At 39.1% G+C, this 25874-nt stretch overlaps 1 protein-coding gene across 2 annotated transcripts in view; it reads left to right on the forward strand.

The window, feature by feature from the left end:
• Pgm5 (phosphoglucomutase 5) overlaps positions 1-25874 on the forward strand; it is a 172429-nt gene that overhangs the window by 29821 nt on the left and 116734 nt on the right. For both annotated transcript variants that reach the window (XM_074051978.1, XM_020158600.2), the window contains exons 2-6: positions 3725-3887; positions 13061-13207; positions 16468-16593; positions 19221-19411; positions 19984-20138. In XM_074051978.1, the coding sequence (XP_073908079.1) occupies positions 3725-3887; positions 13061-13207; positions 16468-16593; positions 19221-19411; positions 19984-20138 (782 nt within the window). The remainder of the gene's footprint in view (positions 1-3724; positions 3888-13060; positions 13208-16467; positions 16594-19220; positions 19412-19983; positions 20139-25874) is intronic.

A 25874-nucleotide genomic window follows, 5' to 3' on the forward strand; every position in this document is an offset into this window, starting at 1 on the left:
TCAAAGTGATAGAAAGTTATTTCTCACTCACATAATAGTCCAATGTGTAGTCATGACACACGACTCTTGTTTATACACTGGAACAGGACCCAGATTCTTTCCATCTTGTGGCTTTCGTATCTCCTATTGTCACATGGTCACCTATATTGAGTCCATAGAAAGGGAAAGAAGCAGTGTAGAAAAGACACGTCTGATTACGGTATCCTCACCCTGGAAGGAACATTCATTGCCTTCTGTTCCTATTCCCACGCTAGTTTATCAGTGTCATCAAAAGACATGTGGTCACACTTCAGTGCCAGGTGAGCTAGAAAAGGAACAGCTGCTCTTCAGCTGTATATGATGGCAGGAGGAGAAGGAGAAGAATACATTTTGATGGCTGGCAACCACACCTGCCACTGCTATGCAATTTAAAAAATTTTCCTTTAAAATGGCCACATACAATTCCCTAAATTGGTACATCCCACTTTAACAGGTTCTTCATTATTAGACACTTATAAAAATTGTTTTAAAATTTTTATTTTTCGTGAATAGCACTGTAGGACTTACCCACATTTATATACCTTTCTCCATTTTATTTATTTATTTTTATCTAGTTTCTCAGTACTAGGATTGAATCCAGAGCCTCGCTTTTGCTAGGCAAATGTGCTACCACTGATCTACATCTCCAGGCCCTTTCCCCATTTTAAAGATTATTTCTTTAAGAATAATTCTGGCTGGCAGAGTGGCTCAAGTGGTAGAGTGCCTGTTTAGCAAGCTTGAGGCCCTGAGTTCAAACCCCAGTACCACACACACACACAAAAGAATAATTCTGAAAAATGGAGGACATAGAGAATTATGAACAAAAGTCATGAATTTTTTCAGATTCTTGACTCTCCAGACCTGACTTAAGTGAGGGAGATGGCTGAATCACATTCACTACTGCCTATTTTATGGTAGATACTCAATAAATGAGTTCAGCGACTACACACGTTTTAGCAAGAGTTATGGATAGTAATTTATTATGGCTCTGGATAGCAATACGAGTGTAAATACTGTCTTTGTATTTCCTGTCTCTACCAACGCCATCACTATCCATCAGGTTATGAAGGTAGAAAGCTGGGAGTTATTCTTGACTCCTTTCCTCATTGCTCCTGACCTAGTTACTGATTGCCGTTTATTAAATCACCACAAAACTTGGTGATTTAAAGCAGCGATATGAATGTATTGTCTCTCACAGTTTCTGTGGGACAGGAGATGTGTTGCTTTGGCTTAAAGGACTCTCAGGAGGTCATAGTCCTGTGTTGGCAGGGATTTTGTCATGAAGAATTGACAGGTCCTGGAGGATCTACCACAAGGTAGACCACTCATGTGGTTAGCAAGTGGGTGCTGGCAGTTGGTGTGAGGTCTTGGTTCCTATCCATAGGGTGCTCTACTCAGGGCTCCTTGAGTGTCTTCATGACATGAGTGGCCTATCCAAGAAAGAGCAATCCAAGAGAGCAAAAAAGAAGTGTCAATGACACACCTGGCCTCATCTTGGAAGTTACACACTGTCACTTCTACAGTATTATACTGACCACCCACGTCTGCACTATTCAGGACCACACAGAGGCCCCAATACCAGAAGTCAAGGATCACCAGGAGCCATTTTGGAGACTGGCTTCCATAGCTCCTGTCTTCCAAACTCCATTCCACTTGCATGTTCTGTCCATTCTCCTTCTAAAAGTATGTCTCAAACTGAAGAACTTCTGCTCATTTCTGTGGCCTCTATCCAAGTCTCAGACACTAGGAGCACTCAATTCTGACAGCCTGCAACCTGGTATTCTTCTTTTCCACTCTGGCCACTCTTCAATGTAATTTTCATATAGCAACTGTTTATTATTCATTTATTTTTTACATTAACTAATTCAGCAGATATTTGCTGTACAGTGATTACATGCCAGATTTGCTCTTGGTTCTTGGGACATAGCAGCAAAATAAACAAACCTTGGGACTTAAAGACAATCGGTAAATAAACAAGTTATACAGAAAATATTAAGTAATCATATGTGTGATACAGAAAGTTTTATCAGGATAAAGTAAATAGAAAATAGTGGGGAAGTTAGAGGCTGTGGGTACCACCTTCATGGAGTTCTCAAGGGTGCTCTCTCTCACACTGGAGCAGAAATCAAAGGACTTCAGGGGTCAGCTATGAGAACACCTCGGTAAGAGTGCTCTAAGCAAAGGAAAGAAAATGCAAAGGACTTGAGGCAGGATCATATCTGGTGTGTTCAAGGAGCAGCAAACCAGCTATAGTGGCTGGAGTAGAGGAAAGGAGATGGAGAATGGCTGAGGATAGGGGTCCGAGCATTTAGGGATCTGTAGACCATGATGAAGACTTTGACTTTCTTTACCCTGGGTTGGAAGGGGACAAAGAAAGCCATTGGAATGTTTTGGTGACATGATACAACTTACTTTTCAATAGGATATTGGGGCAGCTTTGCCTATGATTTTTGTATATTATAGTAAAACCCTTGAATGGATTCCCATTGTACTTAGAATACAGTTGAAGACCCTTAGCTATTATCATGACTATTATTATAATGGATGCTCCTTATTCCTATTACAGTGCTCTATTTCCTCCCTAATGTGTATGGAACACTAACTATTGTTATTACGTTTATTTGTTTATGCTGTGTGTCCTTCATTTGAGAATATGTACTCTGGAGGGTGTTGTGGCATGTGGATCTTTCCATAATAAATGATTCCAAGACTGTTTTGCTTTTGGAGTTCTTGTGTTATCATACTTGGTCCATGAGTAGCCTCTAGCAATGCTGGTGCAAAGACAACTTTGCTGTTGAGCAGGGTGACAGACTTTGACTTGACTTGTAGGCCACATCAGGACTCTTAAAATGAATTATGTGGAGAGAAGGGATCTTGCTAAAGTGCAGCCTTTTATTTGGTAGGTCTAGATGGGCCTGTGAGGGTCCATTTCTCCCATGCTTGCCAGCCACGCCCACCCTGCAGGTCCTGTGAGTCACGGGGGACTTGAGCGCCAGGTGTGGCAGAACATCGGCATTACCTTTGAAGCTTTCAAAGCTACTAATCCCTGGATCTCACCCCCGACGATTGAACCCAATTTAAAACAAAATGTAGTAAGCCAAGCCAGTTTTGTAGCTATACAAAGAATCCCATGGATGGCCTCCAGATCTCTGCTTAGGGTAATTTCTCCAGGGTTCCCAGCACATGCTGTGACATAGCAGCAGAAGTAGAACTCCTACCTTCAGGAGAGTGGCTTCCTTGAGGAGCACATTTCAAACATATCTGAAGGTGAGGGCACAACCAGGTCCCTATGTGTGAGCTCATTCTGAGGCAGAGGATGGAGGGAAGCACCCTTTTTCATTTTTTCCTTATAATTTCAACAATGTTCATATGTACGGTTTCTCAGTCAGGACCAAATTAAGAACTTATGTGGGTTCAGTGAAACCCTTGGTCATCAAAAGCAGATGTTTTACTGAAGATTAATGAGCCATATCTTATTTATGGGTCAATAATGGACTACTGGATGTGAGAACCCCAATGGTCTCAGGGCAGAACAGACAATGCCAGAGCTGCCTCTGCCCCACCTCCTCTAACCTAAAGTGCATCCACCCAGTTTCTTTGGCCAAGTGATTGATGATATGTTAACAGAATCAGAGTGTTTTCCTGTTGAAATGACTTCAATTCCAGGCAATTTGGATTAACTTTTTTTTTTTTCTGGATGGTTTAGATTGGGCGGCTGATTATTGGACAGAATGGCATTTTATCAACACCTGCAGTTTCCTGCATCATCAGGAAGATCAAGGCAGCTGGTGGCATCATCTTAACAGCTAGCCACTGTCCCGGAGGGCCAGGGGGAGAGTTTGGAGTGAAATTCAATGTTGCCAATGGAGGTATGTGGTTCAGGATAGTCCTTAATCATGATTTCTTTCCTCTTGTATTATCATAGTCTTCCAATAACACTCTGATAGTAGACAAGCAAGGCAGAATGGAAAGCTGACTCAGAAAAATCCAGTGAGGTGCCCACAGTGATGCAATAAGGAAGTTATGTAATGGGCTGTCAGAACCAGGGCTGTCAGAACCATTTGTTTGGTCTCTGGACTTTTCCACACAAGGAAATGATTAAATAGGTGATGCTTCTCTGATACACATCAGAACATGCCCTGAAGGTTGTTGAGATCTTTCTTCTCATACTATAGATGAATAGATTGAAGCCCTAGGAGACTGAATTACTACTGAAGGTCACACAGTTGCCCAGGGACAGACAAATGAGTTTTAGCCTAAATCCTGGGTTCTCACTTTTCAATAATATAGGCTTTCTCTCACTGAAATGCATAGACTTATTTCATTTGTTCTTATATATGTGTGTGTATATGCAAAAATTGATTCTATATAAAAGCAGGGAGAACAGTAAATGGATACCTTGTATCTGTATATCCATTACCCTGTTTTTCCGTTTTGTTAATCATTTTTTTCTGAAGAATTTTAAGGCAGAATTCAGCATGAAGACATTTTACACCTAAATATTTTTGTATGCATCTCTTAAAAAGACAGACATATTCCTGAATCACTACAGTAATATAACCATCAAAAATAATACTAATTCTCTAATATTATCTGAACCCTAATCTGTAGTCAGAGTTTCCCAGTGATCTACAAAATGTTATTTATGACTGTTTTAATTCAAATAAAGATGCATCTCAGAACCACGTATTTGTTTTCTAAGTCTTTTAAATCTCTTTTAATCTAGAATATTGAGTCGGCATGTTTATGTGAGTAGAAGCTGATTTTAACCAGCAACTGTTAACATTATGAGTTATTCCTGGCCCCAGGCAAAACCAGCATATTCTGAAGGGAGAGTTTATTATCTCTCACTCCTTATATCCATTTTGCATATAATCTAAACAATAAACTTTATTCTTGTTGAAAAAATATACTTCATAACTGTAAGGCAAAAACAAAACAAAACAAAACAAAAACTCTGCAGCAGATACACACATAAGGAAGAAATCAAAGCCTAGTACTACAGAAAATGACCAAACCACAAAAATAGATATGAAAAGAGGAAGGAAGGAACAAAGGGTCTAGAAAGCAATGAAAAAAATGCTAGGAGTAGTACCCTTGTATGTAAATGGATTAACATTGCCAATGAAAAGATATTAGAGTGCTTGAATGGACATAAAACAAGATCTAACTATATGCTGCCTACAAGAGACCTATGGAAGCATTAAGAACACACCTATGCTGGAAGTGAAGCGGTAGAAGCAGAAGCAAATAGTAACTGAAAGAAAGCAGGATGGCTATATTTAGATAAAATAGACTTCAATAGGGGTCAATTTATCATGAAGCCATAACATTTATAAATAAATATGTATATACACACACTCAACATTAGCATATCTAAATATATAAAGAAAATATTAATGAATAAGAAGGAAGAAGTAGTTACCAATACAATAATAGCAGAGGACTTCAATAGCCCACTGTCAGAACTGGATAGACCAAACACAGAAACTGAATTCAGCAACACATCAAAAAGATTATTCACCACGACCAAGTAGGCTTCATCCCAGGGATGCAGGGGTGGTTCAACATACGAAAATCAATAAACGTAATAAACCACATTAACAGAAGCAAAGACAAAAACCACTTGATCATCTCAATAGATGCAGAAAAAGCCTTTGATAAGATCCAACATCATTTCATGATAAAAGCTCTAAGAAAACTAGGAATAGAAGGAAAGTACCTCAACATTATAAAAGCTATATATGACAAACCTACAGCCAGCATTATACTTAACAGAGAAAAATTAAAACCATTCCCTCTAAAATCAGGAACCAGACAAGGATGCCCACTATCTCCACTCCTATTCAACATAGTACTGGAATTTCTAGCCAGAGCAATTAGGCAAGAAGAAGGAATAAAAGGAATACAAATAGGTAAAGAAACTGTCAAAATATCCCTATTTGCAGACGACATGATCCTATACCTTAAAGACCCAAAAAACTCTACTCAGAAGCTTCTAGACATCATCAATAGCTATAGCAAGGTAGCAGGATATAAAATCAACATAGAAAAATCATTGGCATTTCTATACACTAATAATGAACAAACTGAAAAAGAATATATGGAAACAATTCCATTTACAATAGCCTCAAAAAAAATCAAATACCTAGGTGTAAACCTAACAAAAGATGTGAAAGACCTCTACAAGGAAAACTATACACTTCTGAAGAAAGAGATTGAGGAAGACTATAGAAAGTGGAGAGATCTCCCATGCTCATGGATTGGTAGAATCAACATAGTAAAAATGTTGATACTCCCAAAAGTAATCTACATGTTTAATGCAATTCCCATCAAAATTCCAATGACATTCATTAAAGAGATTGAAAAATCTACTGTTAAATTTATATGGAAACACAAGAGGCCACGAATAGCCAAGGCAATACTCAGTCAAAAGAACTATGCAGGAGGTATCACAATACCTGACTTCAAACTATATTACAAAGCAATAACAATAAAAACAGCATGGTACTGGCACAAAAACAGACATGAAGACCAGTGGAACAGAATAGAAGATCCAGATATGAAGCCACACAACTATAAGCAACTTATCTTTGACAAAGGAGCTAAAAATATACGATGGAGAAATAGCAGCCTCTTCAACAAAAACTGCTGGGAAAACTGGTTAGCAGTCTGCAAAAAACTGAAACTAGATCCATGTATATCACCCTATACCAAGATTAACTCAAAATGGATCAAGGATCTTAATATCAGACCCCAAACTCTTAAGTTGATACAAGAAAGAGTAGGAAATACTCTGGAGTTAGTAGGTATAGGTAAGAACTTTCTCAATGAAACCCCAGCAGCACAGCAACTAAAAGATAGCATAGATAAATGGGACCTCATAAAACTAAAAAGCTTCTGTTCATCAAAAGAAATGGTCTCTAAACTGAAGAGAACACCCACAGAGTGGGAGAAAATATTTACCAACTATACATCAGACAAAGGACTGATAACCAGAATATACAGGGAACTTAAAAAACTAAATTCTCCCAAAACTAATGAACCAATAAAGAAATGGGCATGTGAACTAAACAGAACTTTCTCAAAAGAAGAAATTCAAATGGCCAGAAAACACATGAAAAAATGCTCACCATCTCTAGCAATAAAGGAAATGCAAATTAAAACCACACTAAGATTCCACCTCACCCCTGTTAGAATAGCCATCATCAGCAACACCACCACCAACAGGTGTTGGCGAGGATGCGGGGAAAAAGGAACCCTCTTACACTGTTGGTGGGAATGTAGACTAGTACAACCACTCTGGAAAAACATTTGGAGGCTACTTAAAAAGCTGGACATCGATCTACCATTTGATCCAGCAATACCACTCTTGGGGATATTCCCAAAAGACTGTTACTCCAGAGGCACCTGCACACCCATGTTTATTGCGGCACTATTCACAATAGCCAAGTTATGGAAACAGCCAAGATGTCCCACCACTGATGAATGGATTAAGAAAATGTGGTATCTATACACAATGGAATTTTATGCAGCCATGAAGAAGAACGAAATGTTATCATTCGCTGGTAAATGGATGGAATTGGAGAACATCATTCTGAGTGAGGTTAGCCTGGCTCAAAAAACCAAAAATCGTATGTTCTCCCTCATATGTGGACATTAGATCAAGGGCAAACACAACAAGGGGACTGGACTATGAGTACATGATAAAAGCGAGAGCACACAAGGGAGGGATGTGGATAGGTAAGACACCTAAAAAACTAGCTAGCATTTGTTGCCCTTAACGCAGAGAAACTAAAGCAGATACCTCAAAGCAACTGAGGCCAATAGGAAAAGGGGAACAGGTACTAGAGAAAAGGTTAGATCAAAAAGAATTAACCTAGAAGGTAACACCCACGCACAGGAAATCAATGTGAGTCAATGCCCTGTATAGCTATCCTTATCTCAACCAGCAAAAACTCTTGTTCCTTCCTATTATTGCTTATACTCTCTCTACAACAAGATTAGAAATAAGGGCAAAATAGTTTCTGCTGGGTATTGGGGGGAGAGAGGGAGGGGGCGGAGTGGGTGGTAAGGGAGGGGGTGGGGCAGTTTGGAGAAATGAACCAATCCTTGTATGCACATATGAATAATAAAAGAAAAATGAAAAAAAAAACCACAACCAAAAAAAAAAATAGAAAATTTACAAGAAAATGTGGGACTCAAACTGCACTTTAGACCAAATGGACCTTATAGACATATATAGAACTTCTAACAACAGCAGAATACATATTCTTCTCCAGCACACATGGAACATTCATTAGGCTAGACCACATGTTAGGTAACAAAACAAATCTTAATAAGTTCAAGAATCATGAAATATTACCTCACACCCATTAGGATGGTTATTATTTTAAAAAATAAAAGATAAATGTTTGTGAGGGTAAGGAGAAAAGGGGATCCTAGTACACTGTTGGTGAGAATGTAGATTGGCATAGCCATTATGGAAAACCATAGGGAGGATCCTAAAGAAATAAAAAATGAAACTACCACATGACTGAGCCATCTCTCTTTTGGGTATAAAACCAAAGATGATGAGCTCACTATGTCATACATATAACTGTATTCCTATGTTCATTGGAGCACTGCCTACAATAACAAAGACATATAAATAACTTAAGTGTCTGTCAACAAATGAATGGGTAAAGAAAATGTTACACACGCACACATATATTTAATGAAATATTGTTCAGCCTTAAAAAGGAAGGAGATCTGCCATTTGCTACAATATGGTTGGAATCAGAGGACATTAAATTAAGTGAAACAAGCCAAACACAAGGAAAAGTAGTGCATGGTTTCACCTGTATGTGGAATCTTAAAAAAAAGTTAAATTTACAGAGATAGAGAATAAAACAGAGGTTATCATGAGTGTGGGCACAGAGGAGCACACAGGTCAAAGGATACAAAGTACTGAATGTGTGGGATGAACAAATAGAGATCTAATGTACATGAAGACTAAAGTTAATAAAATTATATTAAGGATTTTTGTTCAATAACTAGATTTTAACTGTTTTTGTGACAAAAAAGTACCAGTGTGATGGTAGATATATTAATCTGATTCATAATAGTAATCATTTTATTCCTATATATATATCTAATGACATCATGTAGGAAACCTCAAATATACATGATTAAACTTGTTTATAAAAAACAAACACCAACAAAAAGACATGGTATAAGTGCCCCATCTTTGAAAGCCAGCTCAGAGCAGTGTTACTTTGCTAACAAAACACACATGGAACCCACATTAGTCTTGGAGCTGCTACCAAACATGTCAGAAGTATGCAGTTTTCAAGTATTTCATACACTCATAACATTGGAAAATGAACAGCCTCAGAAAATGGTAATTTGTAGAGAAATGTAATATATAAGTTGCCAAATTAAATAATGAGTTTCAAATAGGCATTTGAAATTAATATCTGATTTTATGTCTTACAAGGACCAGTTGGTCATCTTTATGATTGTGAGGCATAAGTGAGGAAGGTATGATTTGTGTATTAGTCTATTTTCTGTTGCTATAGCAAAATACCCAAGACTAGAAAATGTATAAAGAAAAGAGGTTTATTTAGCTCACGGTTTTTGAAACTGAAAGTGGAAACCAAGAGGCCCCATCTCTTTAGCCTCTGGTGATGTCCTTTCTGGCTACATTATAAGGTAGTAGATAACATTACAGTGAAGTGTGGGCAAGAGGAAGAGAGTAGTCAGATGGTAAGGCAGGAAGCCAGAGATAATTTGGGGACTGGGATTGCTCTTTTTGTAACTGGATCCCTTAGGAACTAAGCACCGTCCCACAAGAACCATTATTAGTCTCTTTGGAGGCTGGTGCCCACTCTTCTAACTCTTCCATTAGCTTACAATTTTCACCAGATCAACACTGCCATCCTGGGGACCAAGCTTCTAACACAAGTACTTTTGGAGGACACATTCAAACCATATCCAAACCCAAGCAATTTATAGACCCATTTGTAGACTCAATCCCAGGAGGTGTGAGTGCTCAGTCACACCTTGAGTGGGAAGGCATAGATTGGACTTAGCACTCAGTGCTTCCCTCTGATGAAAATCCTTCCATGCCCAGCGACTCATGCACCATCCCTTCTGAGTCTCCTAACAAACTGACAAGACAACTGAAGAGTCAACACTGGGAGAAGTTTAACCAGTATCTCCAATTATTAGTCTGTGGAGCTAATTCACAACTTAGATTAGAGGAAAGGGGCAGAATTTCTCATGAGGGCAAACATGGGTGAGATATAGAAAGGAAGTTTACCTATATTGGTTCCAAAAAAGTATGAAGACAAGTTCCTTGCCAAGATAATGGGCCAAGAACAAAGAAGGAATTTTGGGTAAATGGAGATGCTTAGTAAAAGGCATTGCTAGGAAATTCATCGAAGAGTCTTGCGAAGTTGTGAGGATCAAGGTAAGCAATCTCATTCTTAGGAGAATCCAGAGGCTGTAATTTCATGACTTCCCCCATTAGTGCCTGGGAGTCTGGGAATGGTAGCAGTGGAACACATGACAGAGATGTCCTGAGACTGAGACATGGCAGTACGGGCACGGCAGAGTATCAAGAGGACTCGTAGTTGTGAGGAGTGTCCAAACTGACATCACACTGCTAGGATGCAAAGGCAGCCTCTAAGGAGTGAACTTGGGTAAAGCATATAATCTTTTCCAATTCAGTTTCTCCATTTGGAAAATGACGGGAATAGTTTTTCACCTGCTTTTTTGAGTGCTAAATTCCATATAAAGTGTAAAATGTATTGCATGAAAGTTTCCATGAATGTTGGTTTGGGTTATTGTATGAATGAAGGAAAGACTCAAATGGTGGACCACGGAGTCATATCTGGGACAAGAAACCAATCAAAGTAGAATGGGCTGATAGTGTGGGATCAATCAAATAATGGCAAGTCTCAGTACAGGAATGAGGGAGAGGGCTCAGAATCAGGTAAATGGGTAATAAAAAAATTTGTGGAGTTGGTGGCTTAAGTGGTAGAGCAACTGCTTAGCAAGCATGAGGCCCTGAGTTCAAACCCCAGTATGGCCAATTGAAAAAATAGAATTTGTAGGTTGGAAAGGTTCAAATTGCTATCTCCAAGAGTATTTCAAGAGAACAGTAATAGTTTTGACTGTGCTAGGAGTGATTACAGTAAAATGAAGAGGAAGGTCATTGGAATGGAAGAAGTGAAGAAAGTTGGAAGTTGCCAAGGAATTCAGAAGTTGCTGATCTACTCTGAGGCTTTCAACATGGATGGTTGAGAGGTGTCATGGACAATTATGTAGCCTGCTGGAACTTGCTTTACCTTTGGAAACCAGTGTGCTTTTGATTAAAAGTCAGACTTCTTAATAACGATAGATACAGCCAGAGAACAGTATGGTACCTGGGGCACAGTCATGCATTCTGCAATCTGGCACGCATAAAAAAATGCAAAAACCTAAGCAAGACCACTTAATTTTTATGTTTTATCAAGGGTAAAAACGGTAAGGAGTACAGGAGAAGGGTTATGTTTATTTCTTTGAGGTTTTCACTTTTTAAATAATTATTGATGAAACCTACAGGGCTGTCTTCTCTCCCACCTACTGGAATGGGCCTTTCGCCATTCTTGTTTGTATTTGTTGGAAGGCAGTGAGATCTTGGGTAGCATTGTCCAGTAGAAATGTATTGTGAGCACATATATCATTTAAAAATTTTATAATAGCCACATTAAAAAAGGGCTGGTAGAGTAACTCAAGGTGTAGGCCCTGAGTTCAAACCCCAGTACCTCCCCCCACACAAAATATATATATAGAAAGGAATGTTAATAATATATTTTATTTAATGTACTATGTCAAAATATCATCATTTCAACATGCTGTCAATGTAAACATGATTAATACAATCTATTACGTTTTGTAAACTAACTCTCCAAAATTTGATGTGCACTTTAGAATTGTAGCACCTCTCAATTTGACTGGCTACATTTCAAATACTCAGCAGCCAAATGTGGCTGGTGACTATTCCATTGGATAGGAGTTAGGTAGCTCTAAGGACTGGGATATAAAACAAATCAAGAAATAATTTCTATTTGGTAGAAAGTTACTGTATCATTGGCAAGTAAGTTTCAAACACAAAACTACCTGTCAGTCTCTCTTTCATATTTTAAATCTTTTAGTTTACTTATTTATTTGGTTCTCACTTTCTTGTAAAAAAAGTGGCACATTAAGCCGGGCGCCGGTGGCTCATGCCTGTAATCCTAGCTACTCAGGAGGCAGAGATCAGAAGATCATGGTTCAAAGCCATCCCAGGCAAATAGTTCTGAAAACCCTATCTCAAAAAACCCTTTACAAAAATAGGGCTGGTGGAGTGGCTCAAGGTGAAGGCCCTGAATTCAAGCCCCAGTGCTTAAAAAAAAAAAAAAGATACACACATTAAAAAGAGGAGAAACCAAGAGAACAAGTCTTGAGTTCATGTTCAATTCACTTAAAGGTCTATCATTCCTTAATTTTCAACTTGGCCTTCTGAGGAAATGCATTGGATTTTTTTTTTTTTTTAGTTCACCTTCATTCTAAAACCTAAGGAGTAACTAGAGATTGAAAATTGGGGAAATTAATTATTTTACCTGGTTAAGCTCACGCAGCAGCTCAGCAGCAAATCTGGGAGGTTATACTTTCTTTCTCTTGGTGCACTCAGGAAGCTGTGGTTTAAGTCTGGAATCCCTCACTTCTGTCAAGTGCATATTCTGAATAAAGCTAATTGCAGAACCGGGTCTCCCTAGCAGGTGTGAAGCTATTTTTAGGAGAGATGTGTCATTGCCTAAAACAAACAAACATGTGGGTTATTAGTCTGCACAGAACAGGTGAGGCTGACCAAATTTCTTCCATAGTGGATGAATATAGCATAAGAAACACTTGACTCATGATTGAACCATGAGTCATTGTTCATTGTTTAGAGAAAAAAATTATTTTTCCCCCTTCCTGGTGGAACAGGATATAACAACTCTTAAACTGAAATTTTGGGGTGTTCCAATTTTAGGTCCTGCACCAGACATTGTCTCAGAAAAAATCTATCAGATCAGCAAAACAATTGAGGAATATGCTATATGTCCTGATCTTCGAATTGATTTATCCCGACTAGGAAGACAAGAATTTGACCTGGAGAACAAATTCAAGCCATTCAGAGGTAACAGATTACACATATTTGGAAGATGTAAGAAAAACTCTGTGGATGGGGGTGTCTTCCCAGGAGACCAGGTGTGCATGGGGTTGTCCTGCTTGGTGACAATCTGTGGGTTCTGCAGGGGAGTGGACTTAGGAAAGTTAGTAAATTATCAATATGAAGGGTGACTCTAGATAAATATTTGGAAACTGTGGTACAGAGAGGACGAGAGCAGCTGAGATACTCTGAACTGAACGCTGTTAAAACACCACTTACCAAATTCTAGCTCACTTTCAACCTAGGAAAAGTTTGAAAGTTGATTCCATTATGGCACTCCTGGAATAGATTGTGCATTGCCAGAGGTCATCTTGGGATTTCTAAGCAATTTAAGTGAAGATGCTGGAATACCTTAGATAGTTGAGAAGAGAGCTCACATGTCAGTGGGAGGTTGGAGTTTCTTCTCCAAGTTAGAACCAAACAGTTCAGCTTAATTTTATGCACAATGATTGCTCACCTACTGTATATGAAGCACTGTGTGAGGAGATTTTACAAAGGAATTCAATAGCTGCCAAATGTATTAGGAAAGTGGTTCAAGAATTGATGAGCCAAGCGTGGTGGCACACACATGTGAGCCAAGCGTGGTGGCACACACATGTAATCCCAGCTGTCAGGAGGCTGAGGCAGGAAGATTAACAGTTGAGGCCAGTCTGGGCAATATACTATGACCCTGCCTCAAAAAAACAAAACAACACAAAACCTCAAAAAAACAAACAAAACAAAAAGCCAGAATGAATTTGACATATAATATTTTCTGTTGTAGAGTGAATAAAGCTTCTGAAGCATGAAGAACATGATTTATTGCCTTATGATCGATTCTGACCCGTGTAACATTAATATATCCCACATGCACTCATCATTTCCCCCAGTTTTCTTCTGCTGCTTTTTCCTAAAAGGCATGAAGTAGCAAGAGAACTAAAATCGAATGCAGTTTGTGTTAAGATGGTATCTTTATTACAGGGAACTTAACTTTAAAAAGTTAAATGCCTGACTTGTGGTCACGTGTTATTTTAGAGACAGAAAAGCTTAAAATGGACTGTAGCTTTCACAATGCTGGCGACTGATACCGAGTCTTTCTTCAAGAGTTTCCCATCCGTCGCTCGCTCAGTTAGTGAGCAGGCATTTATTGAAAGCCACATGATGCTGTTGGAAGTAACAGTGTCCGCTTTGATTAATCAAGTTGTGAGCACACACGTGCACATGTTTGCACACACACGGAAGGCAAGGGATTTGTCATATTAGACAAAATAGCTTCAATCTGCTTGACTACACATGTTTGGAACGACTGGGCTGTAAGTTGACTGAGAAACATCAGGCATTACCAGCGTGGTGATGTTATCTATTTGATTTATTTTTGATATCTTCACAAGTTTTAGAGTTGTCCAAGAGACCTACAGCTTTGGTGAGCTCAGTTGCTGGCTCTTTACTGTACCACATTGCTAGTTGGATGGCTTTTCTAAAATGCTGTTGAAACCAGGAGGTGGGTGAAAGGATTTCCTGGCTCCCAAGAAGAATTTGGAGATAATCATTTGAGCTAATTTATGTGCTGTGCTCTTGCTCTTTTGAGTGTTGAGCAAGGCTTGACTTAACTAGAAACCAGACAGCCCTTGGTGTTTCACCTTAAAGTGTCAACAGCCTGAACTATTTGATGTAAACTTTGAATTTTCATGAACTTTTGCTTCCTCCTTTTCACATTTCTGTTTGGCATTGTGTGTTATCTGTTGTAAACATCAAATGTCTGATTTAAGAATTGAAGAACCAGAATGAAATTGCCAAAAATATTATTCTATATGACGGAATGAGTAAAGCTTCTAAAGTATTCAGGGCATAAGGTTTTATTTTATAGATTCACTTTTATTGTGGTAAATGATACATAAAGTAAATTTTACATAGCACAAAATTAGCCATATTGTTCATATGGATTAACTTCTAATTATTATCTGGATTAATATCCTCCTCATTTCAAAAGATAATTTAAAACAGACAATGCTCCTTAAAAAGTAATTATATTAAATGTCAATGGATAGGTATATAGATTGAAGTGTAAAGAAAAGTATTTTGAGATGTGGATTTCACCAGATGAAATGATAATTTCCCATCACATATTAAAATATTATTTATTAAATATTATAACTGGATTACTGAAAACTGTTATAATTATTATTCTTTATGTGTGTGTTCTTGCAATGCTGAGGATTAAACCCAGGGCCTTGCATAAACTAAGCAAGTGCTGTACCTCTGAGTTAGATCCGCAGCCCTGGATGTACTGTGTACCAAAAATTATTGAAGGGTGATTAGTAATATCTTCTGTGTAGGTTTAAATATTTCAGGACTCCTAAGCAGTATGTAGTTGAAAAATACGAAAAGCAATGGACATAAATTTTAAAATTTAACTGTGAATTTCAAAAGCAAGGCTCCTGGACAAAATTTTAGTTCCTATTGAGTGAAATATTTACTACTTCTGGGAAAAGTATTTTCTGATTATTAATTATGTGTTGATTGTCAAATTTGAAAAATGTGGTATATCCTGGATTTTTCCTATGTCATATGAGTGGAAAAGACTTCTTTTAAATTTTTGATCATTGGGTGGTGCTGGCCAGTGGTGAGCATTACAGGGATTACAAGGATTATAATCCTTATAATGTGTGATTATAAGGATTTTCAAATATTTGGCATTTAGTTAGGAATTGGTTACTAGAGATTTCATGAAAACTCAGGAATATAGCTTCATCTTAAAGTCTGCACTTGGATCTGGTGGGCACAATGGCATTTGGAAAATAGGGGTCACTACTGAGGTCATCCCTTTATTTATTTCACACCAGCTGAGTCATTCTTTGGCCAACCCCCACAGGAAAGTTAACTGGATATGCCAAGAAGCCTGTTAGCTGATATGGGTGCATTTAGGGAAAGATAGGTGGCAGAAAGAAGGGGGGTGGGGAGGACAGGGGTGACAGCACATTTTTACCTTAAATTATTCTCATGGTTAATTTTTCACTTGCAAAAAATTTATGATGTTATTACTTGTACCCATTGAACGTCTGAAAAGTTTGTAGCATCTTGGTTGTGCCTTGTCTTGTGACTTTGTCTGCAAGTGGACACCCTTCAGGTGAAGTGTGGGGTTATGATGGGATTGTGATTGGATTTCAGGCGACAATGGAGTTTTCATGCTTCCAAGTCTCTTTCCTGGGTGTGGTCATTGACATTTCCCTTTGTTTTGCTGTTGTCAGTGGAGATCGTGGACCCCGTGGATATCTATCTCAACCTGCTTCGGACCATCTTTGACTTCAGTGCAATCAAAGGCTTGCTGACTGGGCCCAGCCAGCTGAAGATCCGCGTTGACGCAATGCATGGAGGTGAGGTCACGGTGGGGAAGACCTCACGGAGGCTGCCGCATGTGGGGCCTATGAGATTAGAGGAAGGGTGGATGCAGAGGAACTCACACAACTTGTATGCGTTGAATATTTGGAACGCTCAGAAAGCTTCAGGACCCTATTTTTTTTCTCAGGGTAAAGGAAAACAAAAGTTTAACAAAGGAATTTGAGGTTATGCCTGTAAGTGTGCGGAGTGGGTTCAGATGGTTTATTTATTTAGGCGTGTATGTACGTCTTTATTTATTTATTTTGGCAGTACTGGGGTTTGAACTCAGGGCTTTATGCGTGTTAGGCAGCTCTCTACCACTTAATCATGCCCCCCATTTACTTATTTTTAATCATACTACATGCCATAATTTAAATAGCCAACTAGTTCAGAGTTTATTATGAAAAAAAAATCTACCCCCACTCCTTTCTTCCCTCAATTTCCTACTGTCCAGAGTCAATCTTTTTCAGCTCTTTTAGCATTTATCTCCTATCTTTAAATACTGTGAATATCCAGCTCCTTATTATTTTCTGGAGTTGACTATTACTGACTTTACACTCTGAAAACTTCCCTTTCTGGATCTGTGTATCAAGCTCATCCCCCTCTGCTCAGGCCCTGGCAAGCACTCATCTGCTTTCTGCCCCCATAGTTTCACCGGTCCCAGAATTCCACACAACCATAAGCATAAAATGTGGCGCCTTTTGCTTCTGGTTTCTTTCACTGAGCACAATGCTTTTGAGCTACATGTGTGGTGTTGCATGTGTCTTTCAGTAGTTGTTCTTACTCCTGCTGAATAGTATTCCGTTCTGCTGATGTACCACAGTTTCTTGATGGAAATTAGATCCCCCCCTCTCCGGTTTCCAGTTGTCTTGGGTAAATAGGGAGGAGTGAGACTGCTGAGTCAGATGATAAGTAGATATTCACTATGTTCTCCAAAGCAGCTGCCACATTAGCACCCACACTGGGTGAGGGCTCTGGTTTCTCTGCATCTCCACCAACACTTAGCATTGTCAGCCTTTTCAACTTCAGCCATTCTGTTTGACCTTGCTCATATCTGCTAGGATATTACTGATATAATTAAAAGTTGTCTTCTCCCTATAGAAGTTCTGTTTCCTGTAAGTTTCTCTTTACTCTTTGTTTCAGACTCATGCTAAGTGCATTCTTCAAAATTCTGTTGATCCTTGGCTTCTCTTAAACCTGGCATGTTTAAGAGGGAGGCAATAAAACTGTACTGGCAGCTCTGAGCCCACTGTGGGTCTTACTCTCCTTAGACTTTCCACTAAGGGCTTTTGCTGGGCTTTTTCATTCCTTCCTGTTGGGCTTATCATACTCCCCAGGAAAAGCTCTTTTAGTTTTTTGCCTTAGTACTATCCGGCCTGGAAAAGACAGCTCCTCTTTCCAGACAATTTGAACATTATTTCTGAGGTTGTGCCTCACTGCCTAGCCGGTATTAAATGTACATCATATACATCTCTGAATCAGTCACTCTGGCTGGGGGTCAGAGGACACTGACTGGACAGACCCAGGCTACCTCCTCAGCCTTGGGGACAATGGGATTTATCTCATACCAACTGAGATAAGGGAAGATTTGATTTCCCACATGAAACCCAAAATGCTGCTACTACAGGAAGGGAAGTGGGAGCTAGGCAGAAAAAACTCAAGAGATATTCACTTTTTGAGGACTCTGTTGTGTTGATGGAAGATAAATGAAAGCAATACTTCATATACATTTCAGCAAACATGATTACATAGCAATCCCCTACTGTGCCCTATGTGCTATCTCAGGCTTTGTTTCTTTGTTCATAATGTCTTCCAATTGGTTGGCCTCCCCACCCCTATCAAATTTAAATTCTTCCTTTAAGTCCTCCCAGAAATGCTGTTTCCTCTGGGAAGCCTTACTTGTGGTGATTGCTTCTCCCATGCCATTGGTTCTAATTAGTTCATAACTGGACTTTGACTGGCTCCTCTTTTAGTCTTACCACTCCAGTCACTCAGTGCAGATTTCACCCATCCCACTACTTAATGTAGGACCCAGAAGGGTATAAGTTGTGTGGTTTGCATCTCTTTGATATGATTCCTTCAGCTCCTAAGACAGAAGTTCCACATTAGGCATTGCATTCCACAGGACTGGAAAATTCTGTTGCTTAGTATTTGTCTTGCAAAATGTGCTTGGTTTTCTGTGAGGCTTCAGGGGTTTACAGTGTTTAATTATACACTTGGCAACATTCAAATGATTGCACAAAGAGCATTGCTAGAGTCTGCTAGAGACTTTGCATATATTCAACTAAAGCATTTAATACATGAAAATCAGCAGATTACAAATCATTAGTCCACACCTGATTTCTTTAAGGCAGTATTTTTAGAAAACTTTGGGGAGGAAAATTTCATCTAACTGGATAATTGAATACATCTTCTATATGCCTAACACAGTTACTTACACAAAGCAGATGCTCGGTGGACAGTAATCAGCGTGAATGTTTTATGTCTTGTCTTGAAAAAGCCTATAGAACTTATCTTTTTCTTCTGTGCTGTTAAGTAGCCTTTCATGTTCTAACCAGATCAAAATACCCTGGGGAGAGGATTCTGCAAATATTTCACATCATTGTATGTCTTTTTCGTTTAGTTATGGGACCTTACGTGAGAAAAGTTCTGTGTGACGAGCTGGGGGCCCCAGCCAATTCTGCAATAAACTGTGTCCCACTAGAAGACTTTGGAGGACAGCACCCTGACCCAAATCTGACATACGCAACCACCCTTCTGGAAGCTATGAAAGGAGGAGAATATGGATTTGGAGCTGCATTTGATGCCGATGGGGTAAGTAGGACAATTTTCTGTCTCTGACCCTGTTACCATGTAAGCACTGGAGACCAGAGAAGTAATAAGCACATCTGAAGCTGACATGCGTGGGGCATGTGCGTCCACCTGGCTCTGCTTTAATGCTAAATATTGCAGTTAAATAGCCGTTACTTTTCTTAACTTCTCATTAACATGTGGTAAAAGAAGGGTTTTTTTTAAAGGAATATTCATGCAATAACTCTTTATTTATAGCTGGTTTTGTTGAAAATACCTGATTAAGGAGCCAGCTATTGTGCCTGTCACTGCTATTCTCCATTCCGTTTGGCGGAAGAGGGAATTAAGTTTTGGAGGCCACCAAAGCATGCAGTAGTCATCCATTTCAACAGGTGGAACGTGTTCCTAGTAGTGTTGAGATTTTGAGTCCTTGACATTCAGGGAGTTCTGAGATTTCCCATGCTCTCTTTGGCCTCATTCAAATAGTTTTAGGTTGTGTAAATGGCAGAAAAGTGGCTTGCTTGTGATCCTTATGGGAATGGGCCGTTAGCAGCAGAGGCTTCTGTCTGATTGTTTTCACACATTCCTTCCCACAGGACCGTTATATGATCCTAGGCCAAAATGGCTTCTTTGTGAGTCCTTCTGATTCCCTGGCCATCATTGCTGCCAACCTCTCCTGCATTCCTTATTTCCGTCAGATGGGGGTTCGAGGGTTTGGAAGAAGTATGCCCACCAGCACAGCCCTGGACAGGTAAGCAAGGATGTCACCGTGGAATGCTTTGTGGTAGACCTGTGATGTCAATGTCCCCTTTGCTGGTAGCTGACACTCATTCTTCCCTGTTCCACTGGGAGCTGGTTGAAAGCATGAGGCCTGGGGACTTGGAGACATGGTATGGTGCACTGGGTAATAGCACTGAGTTAGGAGGCCTGAGCTGGATTCTTGTTTCTTGTTTGATCTCCATGTTTTATTTTTTTTAATCTGTAAGTTGGGGGTAATAACAGTATTAACTTACAGGGATCATTATGAGGTGTGAATGAAGTGACTCAGGTGAAACATTTAACAGAGTACCTGGTACACAGTAAACACTTCACCAATGCTCAGAAGTAGAACTTACTAAACCTGAAACTATATATTAGTGAAGGGAAAAGAGCATGGAGTTTGAGGTCAGATCATGCATTTATGTACAAAATTAGCTTGTATTCTTATTCGCCAAGCTACTTTCCAAGTTTGTTGTGAGAATGAGATGAGAGAGAGCATGAACAGTGCCCAACAGGAGATCACTTTGTAAGGGTGCAGTGTTAGGTTCTTTCTCCTTGCCCTACCCAACCTTGCCATCTTTTACCTCATGGGGTGAACAGTGAATTTCAGTCTGATGACTGTCTGTCAGTTGTTCGGTCTATCTGTCTGTTTATCTATCTAGCTAATATTTTTAAGCTCTGGGTTTGAACCCAGGGCCTCAAAGTGCTAGGGATCAAACCCAGGACGAGGCAAGCAGTCCACTGCTGGGCTGCATCCCCAGCCCTAAGTCTAATATTTTTAATCTGTTTTGTTTTTTGTGGTGCTGGGATCAAACCCATGCCTTGTGCATGCTAGATAGGTACTCTCCCACTGAGCTGCACCCCCAGCTCTGAGGCTAATATTTTTGAACAATTTGTATGATTATAGGAGCAGGACATGAGCATGGCAGAAAATTAGAAAACAGAATCAAGTACGATAATGTAAATATCATGTCCCGAGTTACTTATGTTAGGTAAATTTACATTCTTTACCAGATCTCTTTCTCTATGAATAAATTGTACACATGAATTAACTTCATGATATAATATACATATATTTTATATAATACAAAAAAGAGATCAGGAACTGTATACCAAAGGTGGAGTGCTTGTTGTAGGATGGCCGTATATTCAGTTTTACAATAAACTGCCAAACTGTTTTCCATGTTACACTTATTTGCAATGTACATGAGTTCCAGTTGCCTCATCTCCTCATCATTTGGTAGGGCCAGGCTTTTTAATTTTAGCCATTCTAGAGAGTACAAAACATCATCTCATCGTGGCTTAGACCTGCAGCATCCCAGTGACCAGGGTTTCATGTTGGCCGTTTATATTACTTCCTGTGCTATACATCCATTCGAAATGCACTTGCTCAGTTTTAAATTGGACTCATTGCCTTGTTATTGATTTGTAGGGGTTGTTTATATTTTCTGTTTCAGTTATTTGTCCTATGTGGTATTGCAAATATTTTCCTTGCCTGTTTGCCTGCTTTTAATTTTCAGACTAGTGTCTTTTGATTGGGCAGACATTTTAAATTTTGATGAAGTCCAGTCTATTAGTTTTTTCTAATCATTAATTCATTATATTATTTTGTATATGCTTTTGTTATCTCTAAGAAATATTTTCTTTCTCCAAGGTCAGAAAGATGTTTTCCTTTTAGAATTACTGCAATTTTCACTTTCACGTTTACATCTATGATGGTTTGTGCTTAGTTTTATGTATGGTATGAGGTGACAGTTGAGGGTCATTTTTTGACATATCCAGTAGCTCTAACCTATTTAAGAAAGAGTTTTCTTCTTCCTGAATAGTCTTTGTTGCTTTGTTAAAAAAAATCAAAAGAACCTATTGCAGGATTCTTTTTTTTTGTGGTACTATGGTTTGAACTCAGGGCTTCAAACTTGCTAAGCAGGTGTTCTACTGCTTGAACCATGCCTCCAGCCCTTTTTGCTCTGGTTATTTTTGAGATAGGATCTTGCTTTTGACACAGATGGGTCTGGACTACAATTCTGTTTCATGCCTCCTGCTGTAGCTGGGATGACAGGTAAGTACCACCATGCCCGGCTTTTTTTCTGTTGAGATGGGGTCTCAGGCAAACTTTTTTTTGCCTGAGCTGTCCTGGAACCATGATCCTCCTGATCTCATCCTCCTGTGTAGCTGGGATGATTGGCATGTGCTACAGCACCCAGCTAGTGGTTGAGATGAGGTCTCTTGAGCTTTTTGCCCAAGCTGGCTTTAAACTGTGATCCTATTACTCTCAGCTTCCCAAGTAGCTAGGATTAAAGGCATGAGTCACTACTACTGGTCTTATTCTAGGATTCGTTATTCTTTTCTATTGATGTTTTGTTGCTCTATATGAAAGTATTACACTGAAATCAGGTGAATCCTCCAATACTTTTTCTACTTTGTCGAATTAATATATATATAATATATGTATAATCCTAAATCTTCTGCATTTCGATATATATTTTAGAATTAATGTGTTGATTTCTGTCAGACCCTGTTGGGATTTTGATTGACATCATTTTGAACCTATAGGACCTTTTGGGGAGAATGACATTTTACTAACATCAAGCTAATCCATGAATGTGGTATACATCTCCAGATAACTTTTCTTCAATTTCTCCCATATATTTTGTAGTTCTTTGTGTAGAAATCTTGCACAATTTTTGTTAAATTTATTACTATTTTACATATTTTGATGTTGTAAATGGAATAGTTTTATAAATATATTTCCCAGGTTTTTTTGATGCTAATGATTAGAGATAGAATTGATTTTTATAAATTGGCCTTGCATCCTTCCACTGGAAGGGAGAAGAATCACATAGATTTTAGATGTCTCCTGTTTTACTCCTCTCTTTCAGGTGATATTGCTATCAAATCCATGATAGTGAGCTTAATTTAGTTTAAAATTCTTGTCCAGTAGCACCAAAAAACAGGGTGATTCCATTTACCTTTGCTTAAATCCTTTCTTTAGAAGAGAAACCTAGTAAAATTGCAGAACATGGAGGAAAATATGGACCATCTCGAGAATCTGAGAACTCAGAGTTGGATAGGATGCTAAATGCTATGTAAAATATTTAAAAGTATAGGATTGTATTTAACAACAATACCTTCCACATATACTTGATCTTATAATTTAGAAAGAACTTTCATAGTCATCTTACTTGATCTTGGCAAAAATTTTGTGAAGAAGTTGTGGTAATCATTTCTGTCTCCACATTAATGACATTGAACCAATGATCAGAGAAGTTAAGTGACTTGTACAAAGTACCACTGCTGAATTAGTATTGACAGGATTTGACATGATGTCTTCTGATGAAGTCACTACTGCATCTGCCCAGTAGCTATCATAAGATCCCAAGTGTCCCCCAAAAGCCAGTTAAGATTATCACCCAACTCTCCTGTGGGGTACCCAGCAACCTTCTACACAGTGGAGGCTGGGTTCATTCTCACAACAAAAACCATTTGTCCTCTTTTCTTGTGGAAATTTCCCAGTAGTTCTTGATTTCACTTTATCCCCCCTTCCCAGTAAATCTCTGTTTCAGTCAGAAACCAGAGGCCTTGCATAGAAATTTCACAAAGGACCTGTTCTGATATGCAAGTGACCATTTAAAAGGATTATTCATGCCTGCTGGTTGGGATTCAGAATTCTGTGAGTCTCTGACATGGTGATTTGTTTTGGGTATTTGATCTGCTGTGTAACTCCCAAGTGGATTCTTAAGATGGACACTTCATAAGCTTCTTTCTTCCTAGGTAAAATAAATGCAGCTTCAAAATGTTGATCTTGCCAGTGGTTTCCCAAATAGCTTATTTTTTTTTTAAATTAAGGAAATTGTAGGATTGTGCCCATAAATGGCAGGGCCAGAAGAATAACCGTTGACTATCTGAGACACAGTGACTGGCTCACTTGCCCAAACTCCTGGGATTCCAGAATGAAGAGGCCTACTTCTTTGAAACTGATGAATTACTCAGACAAACTTTCATTGTCCACAGATAATTGTCCCCTGAGAGAAGACTTTCAGCATCTTTAATTTCTACTCTTACAGTGTCACTAAAACAAGGATTCCATTTACTCCTGAATAATACATTTTCAGCCCTGAAAATGGCATTCTTTGGGGGCTCTGTCATCCTGAATGTGTCTGACTTTGACTGCAGATGAGTTGTGCTGCTGAAAACATTTTGGTTCATATGACTTGAGAAGTAACGCACATGTAAAGTATATTTGTGGCCTGAGGTCCATCTCCACCCCATGTGGAGGTATTAAATAATCCTCTGTGTCATCATCCCTCAATAATATTTATGAAGCGCCCATCTGGACTTGGAGCTATGCCCAATGCTGTGCAAAACAAGGCAAACACACACAGGCATTAGCCCTACTCACTTGGGATATTTATACTCCCAAACAAGGCTCATATCCTGTAGTCATCATAGGAGCCAGCTCTAAGGAGTATGTTTTGTTTATGAAGAAGACCATGGAAGGTCCATGACCATAGCCGTGGCAATGAGGGATTTAGTGCCCTCCTCTCTTTGCTTTTGATACTGCCCCCAGGTTCACCATTTATTCAGTCAAAAAATATTTTAAGTACCTTTTGTGTCCTAGACATAGTCCCCTACCATGGTAGAACTTACAGTCTAACAGGGAAGACAAAGAATCACAAAGAAAATAATAAAGAAGTGCAAGTTGTAAGTAGGCTAAGGGGAAATGAACTTAACAGCAGTCATACTTGGTGGGGATGGAGCATGTTGCTTAGTTAGGGTGCCCAGGGAAAGATGCTCTCAGGAGGTCAGGGGTCATCAGAAACATGCAGCTGGACTGGTTCTGATGCTGGGATTAGAAATGACCCATGTAACACATGTGAAAATACTTATTTCTGAGACTATAGTCTGCTGTTGCCAATCCTCAGTCTAAAATATGTACTGTAGCTTTATCTTGAACATGCTCTGCTGGCTGTTGGAATTTGGACAGTGTTAATCCTCCAAGTTGTAAGTATCTACTAATCTATGGTGATGGTGGTCCTTGCCACATACTTTATTTAGATCTGTGCTGTTTCATCTCCCAGATCACCCATGAAGTGAAATGCTAACGACAGAGATAGTGATGGGACATTGTGTAATTAGTCAGTATCCCATACATTGCTTCTACTACAGAATGATGAGAGCAATTGTGCTCTAGCAGATAAATATGGTTGTATCTCCTATATTGAAATAACAGAAAAAAGCTTGTTATCATAGTAATTATTGAAAATTTTCATACTTGAACTTTTCAGACTTGACTAAGTAGTGATCAAGGCAGGAAGGAAATGGCACCTTTAAAGGGAACTACCAAAGAGTAGGAACTTAACAGCCTGGCCCATAGAGGTCTCAGTGAGGTTAAGGATACTCAAAAGGTTAAAAAGGAATGAGAAGCACCCTGGGACTAGCAATAGCAAGAAGCTGTTAACCTACAAGATCAGGGAACCACAGCCTGGTGAAGTCTGGAGTTGTGGAAGACATGCTGTCTGACAGACACAGATCTTGTCAAGGAGGGAGAACTGTCTGTCCTGTCTCCCTCTTCTCACCTGCCAATCTTCTGCCATTGCTTCCTATTGATCAAACTCACTGGAAGTCAGAGAACAGCTTGTGGAATTCTGTCCTCGGGAGGAAAGCAGGGCATTGTGTGGATCTCAGAGTGAAATGGGATGATCAAAGAACAGTCAGGGTAACCAACACA

The sequence above is a fragment of the Castor canadensis genome, chromosome 13 (genome assembly GCF_047511655.1).
Source record: "Castor canadensis chromosome 13, mCasCan1.hap1v2, whole genome shotgun sequence".
NCBI lineage: Eukaryota > Metazoa > Chordata > Mammalia > Rodentia > Castoridae > Castor > Castor canadensis.